This window comes from Puntigrus tetrazona, unplaced genomic scaffold (assembly GCF_018831695.1).
Source record: "Puntigrus tetrazona isolate hp1 unplaced genomic scaffold, ASM1883169v1 S000001111, whole genome shotgun sequence".
NCBI classification, from domain to species: Eukaryota; Metazoa; Chordata; class Actinopteri; order Cypriniformes; family Cyprinidae; genus Puntigrus; species Puntigrus tetrazona.
This window is the reverse complement of record NW_025048699.1, coordinates 776,873-786,617: the sequence shown is the minus strand read 5'-3', so window position 1 is coordinate 786,617 and position 9,745 is coordinate 776,873. Positions and strand designations below refer to the sequence as shown.

At 36.9% G+C, this 9,745-nt stretch overlaps 1 protein-coding gene across 1 annotated transcript; it reads left to right on the top strand.

The window, feature by feature from the left end:
* The first annotated feature begins 3,962 nt into the window (after positions 1-3,962).
* On the top strand, positions 3,963-9,159 carry oaz1b (ornithine decarboxylase antizyme 1b). The gene is given in 6 exon segments (XM_043234361.1): positions 3,963-4,177; positions 5,914-5,965; positions 5,967-6,062; positions 7,079-7,251; positions 7,974-8,059; positions 8,141-9,159. Coding segments are annotated over 6 exon segments (669 nt in total). The 5' UTR covers positions 3,963-4,046; the 3' UTR covers positions 8,272-9,159.
* The last annotated feature ends 586 nt before the right edge of the window (positions 9,160-9,745 follow it).

The following is a 9,745-nucleotide window of genomic DNA, read 5'->3' as shown; positions in this document are numbered from 1 at the left end:
TGCATTTGATTTGTATTTTCCCCTTCTGTATTTTTGGGTAAACTGTCCTTTTAAGGAAAAGACCAAATAAATAATAATTAAAACAATAAAAATGACAAATACAAAAAATATTTAATATAAAAATTTAAATATTAAATTAATATTTTGTTGAATTTGAAATTTATTTCCAACTTCTGTTTTATTTTTTGGCTAAACTATCCTTTTAAGGACAACTTTTGCAGATTTCTCTCCTGATTCAGAATACTTTTTCACTTTTTCAAGTTATTATGGATTATATATTCTTAATGCAGGATTAGTTTGATCTTTCGTCTTCTCCAGATGTTAAGTGATGGACCGGAGTGCTGTGGATTACTCTGATGTTTTTATCAGACTCTCGTTCTCACGGCACCCATTCACATCCATTGCTGAGACTCATTTCTACAAACCTGATGAGGAAACTCACCAACGTCTCTTCGTTTTTAAGTCAAAGGCAGCAAACAAACCGAAGTGTTAAGTTGAAGTGAATGTTTTGTGGCGTTGATGTTCAGTGTTTAGTGGATCGGGGCGTGTGATTGGTCTGGTTTGTTGGCAGGTGAAGAGGTCAGAGCACACTAACACCTGAGGACTGACTGATAATATAATGTTCAAAGTCTGGTTATGATTCGCTCCTGATCGTCTGCTTTTTGACTCTGGATTCTGGGAACGTCAGGCTGGAAATCTGCCCGGTGATTCCAGAAACACACACACACACACACACACACGCTCTTTTGTCATAGGTGGAATGTGTTGCTATGGAATGCCGGCCAATGGAATGCGGTTCCCGAGAGTCCAGAACGAGCCTTTTGGACAAAAGCCTTCAATCGCTGGTTTTGTCTTCAGCTGCTTTTGAGTCTCAACGCTTCCGGAAAACCAGAGACAACAGAGACTTGAGCGAAAAACATCAACCCGGTCTGCATTCAGCAAGACCAGGTTTAACGCGCGCTTGCTAAGATGCCTTCATCCTTCCTAACGGATCTTAAGGTTTTTTTTGGTAAACTGCAAGACACAAAAGGTGTTTCTCGAGTCTCGTGATTCAAAACTAAGTTTAGGATTTATATATTTAAGTTGCAAGTTTTAACCTGAACTTAATAAAAGATTCAGATCGTTACAGAAAGCCGACCAGAATGAATCGCATTGCGTTTATTAGTTTGTTAAAACTCTAGTCCAACTGCGTGGAAATTTTAAACGCTTCTCACATTCAAAAACGTAAATCTTACCTAAATATTTCATTTTATTTACCAAGAAGTTAAAAAGATATTTAACAAATTAAACTTCGAAATGCTTGTGTATTTATTTAAATACACTATATAATCTATAGCTTTAAAATACTGTCAGTGTTTTATTGAATCATTGTTTCATTTGTATATTTTTTCATATATATATATATATATATATATATATATATATATATATATATATTTCTTAAATATATAAATATATATATATATATATATATATATATATATATATATATATATATATATATATATATATTTATATATTTATATATATATTTATATATTTATATATATATTTATATATATTTATATTTATATATATATGTATATATATATATTTATATGTATATATATATTTATATGTATATTCAATCACCGCCATAAAAAATGTCTAGTTTATGCAAAATACATGACTTTGACAGTACAAACTCTTTTTTTGAGTTTTTTAAATCGCTCTTAAGAAAGCTGAACCAGTTTGTTTAACCCTTCTTTGACTCCTTTATTTCTAAGAGAGTTGAAGTATAGAACTGAACCTCGTGATGAACACCATCTAACCTGTCAGAGATGAAGATACTCTGTTATTAAAGGCACACATGAGTGTCCTGACCTCCTGGCATGTCTGGTCTGGTGGGAATCTGCTGAGCTTCTCGTGGTGTTTGTGATTTACTGGAACTACAGTAACGTGTCTCTGCCGATCAGACTATTATGGCATTAAATGAGGTTTAACGGTGATGTGGGCTCTTGGGTTTGATGCTGCTTCGACATGCCCTGCTCGGAGCTCATCTCATCACCTCTCTCACGAGTCTGTGTTTGACTGACACCTGCTGCTGGTGTGTGATGCTGCAGACCGACGGAGAGCCGCCGCCGCCGCCGCTGGGGGGCGCTAGAGCAGAACGACTGCGCATGCGCGGCCTGGTCAAAGAGAGAAACGCGTTTATAACGCTATATAGAGTCTTAAATGTGTTCATAATAAAAAATGGTGAAAATGGTAAATGGTGGTAAAATGGTAAAAAAAAAATTAATAAATAAATGATGATGTCCCATAAATGTGAGGCATTAAAATGAACCCGAATGAATTTTCTCGCCAAAAGATAACTAACTAAATAAATAAACAAATGTATTTTTTTTTAACTTTGTCTACGCCCTGTAAATAAATATTTAATAAGCCAAACAAAAAAAAAGTAGAAAATATTGTGGTCTGCAATATTCTGTATTATTATGTAAATAAATTAAAATAAATAAATAAAAATATAATTAAATATAATTTAAATAAAATTAAAATAATAACATAATAATGTGTAAAATAATATTTAATTAAAAATATATGCAATATATATATATATATATATATATATATATATATATATATATATATATATATATATATATATATATATATATATATATATATATTAGTCTTAAACTGAAAATAAATCAATGAATAAATATTCATGAGACTGATTCCTGAAAAGAGTCAGTGATTTCTGTGTAATGTGGAGAGTTCTTACAGATAAGAATATTTAGACACCAGACCTTCATCTGATTCTCACGCTTCTACTGTCTGCAGAGCATGATGATGATGATGATGATGATGATGATAATGATAATGATGATGTGCCGTATGTGAGGATTGTGTGCTACGTGACTGTAAGCAGAAAATACATAAAGGCCAATTACACCTTGACCTTTAAAACCCTAATCAGCAGATCTGAGTCCAGTCCAACCGCTTCTGCAGTGAACGCCAGTAACACATGATTTACACGACACTGGATACCAGCCTTACTCAGAATCACATTTATTCCCACGAGGAATTCGGGTTAGACAACAGAAAATCAAGAATACAACAAGTAGGGAAACAGCTTTAAAGTAAACCAAGTAAAAGCTATAAAAGAAGAGCAATGTTTATAACTGAATGAACCGCTACGGTATCATGATGAAACAGTGATGTTTTCTTACAAAATATAATTACACATAAAATCATTGACATTATTAAATCTAATAATTATTAAGGTCACACTTTATTTTAATGAGTCCTTACAGCGAATTATACATGTGCTTACAGTTTGGTTAAGATTTGCTTTAGGGTTACTTGCATGTAATTATGCATAATTTATTGTTATTATAATAGCACATGTAATGTGTAATAACAACATCTTAAATATGCATATCTTTTACTTTATTTGACACACTAACTCTATTTTAAATCTAATTTTACTACTTACTTTACTACTTACTGTCACTTACTATATTTTCTTATATCTATTTGTCTTATTTGTGTGTGTATATATATATATATATATATATATATATATATATATATATATATATATAGCATTTTTAACTTGTATTGAAAGACGAATCTTCTATAAACTTGCTAAACTCGATAACATGACCTTCACTGTCTCAAAAGCACGTAAATAAGTTACCAAAACATCACAACACATTCAAACTCAAAGCAAAACTACAGTCGCTTCCTCTCAGTAATTTTCCACTCGCTGAACAAACGCGAACGACCCCGCGTACTATAGCGAAGGATCTGCTCATTAATATTAATGACGCAGGCACGCTTTCGCTCATTCGACCCAGCCGATTCGCTAAAACGATACGTTCGAATATTAATCAGCCACGTGACCGGGCGGCCGCCATTACGCTCCGATGAATATTCATGAGACGCGCCTTCGCCGTAGTAGCTCGGATGGTGTTTTTGTCGCGTCTCCGCCTCCGCGCTCCTCACTTTCTGCCGACCGTAGACGAGCGAACACAGGCCGCCTTGAACTGTCCCGAGGCCGGATGGTAAAATCCAACCTCCAGCGGATCCTAAACAGTCATTGCTTTGCCCGCGAGAAAGAAGGAAATAAACCGTGTGAAACCAGCAGCATCATGGAGGCGTTCAGCAACAGTATTAACGACATGATGGGAAGGTGAGAGGCCTTTAGCAGCTCGTTCAACGCATTCAACCGCTTACGTTAATTAACGTAGCGGTTTCCGTGTGACTGTATAAAGTCATAATGATGTGGCCTGCTGGCTTTAATTGACGCGCGGGGAGTTTTAACTGCGAGTGGTTTTCTCTCAGGGCCTGAGGGAGAGGCTAATGCTAATATTAGCACCTGTTTTTTCATCACGTACGACATTCGTGACAGCGGGTTTTGTCAGCTAACACGCAGCGCATAATATTTTTAGGGGTTTAAAGGCGTCGGGAACTCCTGATTTGTTATCTGTGTGATGTTTAGATGTTACACTTTCATCCATCTGAATGAAATCATCTGCTAGCATCCGCTCTAATCAGACCTGTCCCTTTAAATGCACATGCGCACAGTTGAGCGATCTGTAATTTCACACTCGGTGATAGATGACCATAATTTCGCTGTTCACCTAATGATTGAGGCTCTTATTTGGGTTGATTTCGTTATAAAGTCGCGTTGTTGTGCGCGTTGACGTCGAAGGCCTCGTTTTCACACGCACGTCACAGAGCCGCCGTGACGTCACCCACATCGGGCCTTTGATCGCGCCGCGTGTTTTAGCTCTTAAATGTGTGTTGGTTATTCTGTACGGTGTTTTGTTTTATGGTATTGTGTATTATAATTAGACAGCGGTGGATATAATGTAAAACAACACTTAATTTCGTTTTAGTGTGCATTGAATGCTCATGGTACAAAAAAACATTTTTCTGATTACGGCGTCTCAATGAAATGCGAGGGGACCCGTTCGCTACTGACCGGAAGTAGTTCGTCTTATTACGCAACAGTGACGTCTGTTAGCAGCGATCGATCTTTTATGACTTTATTACTCGTTTTTGGGGTTTGGCCGCACGCGACCTTGAAGAAAAGCACTCGGTGACGTCATCACGCGCGTGAAAGCAGCGCTGACGAATTTGTATTGATGATGTCGCAGTAAGATAAGAAATGCAGTGTTCTTTCTCTTTTTGTGTAAGTGTAAAATGGGATATAAATAATAATAAAGAAAAATATATCTCTAATTTTATAAACGCATGTGAATTGCAATTTGTAGGATGTTTCGTTTCGGTTACCAGTTATTACCAGAGTTATCAGTAAATGAAACTAAAACCAAAAAATACCAAAAATCTTTCTGCATGAATAAAAATGGATTGATAAAGTGTTTCAGCTAGTTTTCAAGGAAACATTTCTCAACTTCATGTACTAAGAAATCTGAAATAAAATCAATAGACTTGTGTGTGTGAATATATATATATATATATATATATATATATATATATATATATATATATATATATATATATATATATATATATATATATATATATATATATATGTGTATATATATATATATATATATATATATATGTGTATATGTGAAAATTACTAACTAAAATTAAAATGTAAATTATTAATAAACCATAGGCCTATATCAGTGATACATAAGTTTTGAGTTATTGATTTTTGTTCATTGTAATGTAATAAAGTAAGTTGTACACTTTTTCTACACTTTTTCTGATCAATTCCTCTCATGCAGTGTCATGACTGACTTCCTCTAGATTAGATCAGATGTGTGTGTTTATGACATTAATGTCTCAGTCTGGCGCTGTAGTGTGTGTGAGAGTGTGTGTGTGTAACATGTTATCTTCTCAGTCTGGCGCTGTAGTGTGTGTGTGTGTAACGTGTCTGTGTTCTCTCCTCAGTCTGGCGCTGTGCTGTAGTAGTACCACTGGTCCAGGGCCTCTGTGGTGCTCCTGATGCCCCTCACCCACCTCTGAAGATCCCAGGTGGGCGAGGGAACGGAGCACGGGATCACTCATCTACAGCAGCACCACCACAGCAGCTGTACTCCGTGAGTGACTGCACCCTACACACTACACGCTCCCCTCACCCTCACGGTCTAGTGGGTGAGAACACAGGTGTCAGATGCTCTTCTCAGAATGGAAATGTCGTCAGAAACTTTCTCATCTCTGTAAACGTCTCTGTGTTTTGCGTTTTAAAAATGAAACGTTCAGCACACTGTCAGCAGGACGGGTGTTGATGTGCGTCAGAAGTGTTGTGTGCTGTCATATGATACGGCCTGTAGGAACACACACACACACACACACACACACCCCCTCAGCTGACAGGAGTGATTTAGTTAAAATGTCAGTTTCTATTGTATTTAATGTTTGTAAAGTCAAATACATTATTTTGGTAGGACTTAGAAACCTGTTTGAACAGAAAATGGGCATAATAGGAAAAAATAAAAGTAAGAAAAAATATTAAGTTGTACTCATCTAGTTGCATTACATTAAAAATGATAATATAAATAAAATGTATATTTTTACTTTATTACTTTTGATAATTTGTATTGTTTTATTTAGATTTATTAGCTGAAACTAAAACCAAAAAATACCAAAAATGTTTCTGCAGGAATGAAAATGGATTGATAAAGGGTTTCGGCTAGTTTTCAAGGAAACATTTCTCAACTTCATGTACTAAGAAATCTTTAAAAAAAGAAAAGACAGTCATTTGTATTACTACAAAAAATGAAAGTTGTATTACTCATCTAATAGCATTATTTATATTATAATTTTGAATGTAAAGTTTTTTTACTTTTTTATTTTGATAATTTGTATTGTTTTATTTGGATTTATCATTAACAATCGTTGTAATTTATTAGTAATTTTTTTTGTTTTAATAAAGCACCTTTTAGTAACTCAAGGTGCACTTTACAAAAGGGAAAAAGAGCCATTAATGAATTAATCAATAGGACTAAATGATTACTCTAATCGGAGAACGGCAGAAATGAAATGCATCATTCAGATAAGAAGTGATGATCAGGACAGACTCTCTAATCAACTTGTCTTCTGATTGGCTCCACAGGACAGGAAGTTGACTGTGACTGAAGAGCCCGCTGGGGCCGGTCACCCCCGGATACTGCACTTCCAGAGTCGGCCCACCGTTTCCCGGGCGATCAAATGGGAGGCCGTGCTTCGGGGCCCCGGCCTGTTCGTGGAGATTCCCTGCGAACCATTTCCAGAGGGCAGCAAAGAGAGGTGAGCACCTAGCAATCGCACGCAACATCCTGGCAACCACCCATGACATCATAGCAGCACCCTAGCAGCCAGCCACGCGACACAGTAGCAATATCCTGGCAACCACCCATGAGACCCTGGCAACAACCCGTAATACCCTGGCAACCACTCATGACACCATAGCAACACTCTGGCAACAACCCACGACATCATAGCGACACCCTGGCAACAACCCACGACATCATAGCGACACCCTGGCAACAACCCATGACATCATAGCAACACCCATGAAACCATAGCAACTCCCTAGCATCAACCCGTGACACCACAGCAACACCCTAACAACCACCGAAACACCCTGGCGACCGCCTAAAACAGTTAAACTTGTTAAATAGACAAAATGCAATTAAAAAAAGGAAAATATTTAAAATAACGATACTGAAATAAAACATTAAAAGATAATTATGATATAAATAAAATACATTTACAAAATCGGATTTAAGTCATTTCCAAAATGATACAAATCATATTAAAGTATACACGTACATAAACAGTAAAATGATAACTAGAAAGAATGTGCTTTAATAAAGGTGTACGTGTTTTTAAAATATTTATTTCACAGTATACATTTTTGTTGTAGTCTTGTGATTTATTCTTTATGATCCCTTGTGATGTAAAAGACCTAAAAGCCTGGGGTCTAATGCTCATGATTGATTATTAATCTGAACGTGTTTGTGTTCCAGCTTCATTTCTCTGCTGGAGTTTGCTGAAGAACATCTGAAAGTGGTCAGCGTGTTCGTCTGCTTCTATAAGAACAGGGATGATCGTGGTACGTCAGACTCTTCTGTGTGTGTGTGTGTGTGTGTGTGTGTGTGCGCTGTACTGACGTGTGTGTGTGTTCCTCTTCTAGTTAAACTGGTGCGTACGTTCAGCTTTCTGGGCTTTGAGATGGTGAAACCGGGCCACGCTCTGGTCCCCGCTCGACCTGACGTTCTCTTCATGGCCTACAACTTTGACAGGGATTCCTCGGACGAAGATTAGCCTCCTCTCATTCCTTCACGGGAACGCTCCGTCTGCAGCGGGCGGATCGGTCCGCAGGCTTCAGACGGAGCCGTCCTCAACGTGCTGTTCAAGTGAATCTGTTTGCTTTTAATGCCCTTCTTCTTTTCTTTACACCGCGTTTGATTTTTCTGAAATGTACAAAAGGTCACTTCCGCGTTCGATCGGATGTTTCAAACCCAGGTTAAAAACGACAAGCGTACTTGGAAGTGCTCCGTTTTGGACCTAATATGCTAAAAATGACTACAGCGCTGAACTCAAGTGCGCTATTTAGGGCGATTGTGAATATATGAACTAGTAAGAGGCTGACTAAATACTTTTTTTTTTTTTTTTTTTTTTTTTTTTTTAAATACAGAGACGGTGTACGTATTCAGGGCCTCCCAGAATACCGCAGTCGAGTACGTTAGCAGTGATTTAAAGAATCATTTTTAGTATATTAGTACGCCAGACGAAGTGCGCTTGAATTTTTAACCTGGCTGTGATTTATAGGTTTCTGAGGCTTTGCTCTTCTGTTCAACATTTAAGGTCAGTTTTTACCTCGGAGCGTGCTTTTTGTTGGTTTCCCTGTATTTTTTATTTTTTTTTGGGATGAATCGGTAACATGTATTTGATTGATTGTTTGATTTCTCTCTGAATGCGACTCGACTGGTACAGACCTTGACGGGAAACGAAATCGACGCATCCAAAGCTCTTTTACCTCCGGCTGTCATGTCTTGATTTTTGTATATCGGAAGCTTTCGTTGCGTGTCTCGCCGTGCTGTTACTCGCCTTCCTCCCTCATAGTTTATTTTTCACATGGTTTGGAGCCCGTTTCTCCTCTGTAGTGGTACATAACAGCTTCTGTGATAATAAAAATATTATTTAAAGACAGACGTGGGTTGTGTCCTATTTATCATCCGCGTGACACTTGATTTTGATTCATTCTCTTTATGCTATGCTGTTTGTCAAGGCATCTTTACAGTGCTACAAGGTATTTATTAACTTTCATTTCATTTAATCGTTATCCTAACTGTGTGTCTATTTAGTTTGAAACCGATAGGATTACATGAAATCAAATTTATATACCTAATGTGTTTATTCGTTTGTGGTTACGGATGCCAAGGTTTATTAATTATTAAAGGGCTCATAACATGAGAAATCAAGTTTTGTCTTCAGCTTTCGACAGTCTTCGTGGCATTAAAGTTTCACAGCTTAAAGTCCTGATTATAAACGAAGCATTTATTTAATCAAGCTCCGAAAGATGGCTTGTTTAGATCTGAGGGGCGAAGTGACGTCACCCGGACAGACATTTGCATAAACACGCCCACAGAGCGAGACGTTGGCGAAGCCACGCCCACTTTTATTTGCCCTTTCTGCAATGAAAAAAAAGTTAATCTTCAAGGATCATATTTAAATGAATAAATAAAAGATCCATGTCATGACCCCTTTTAACATTTCACTTCAATATATAATATTA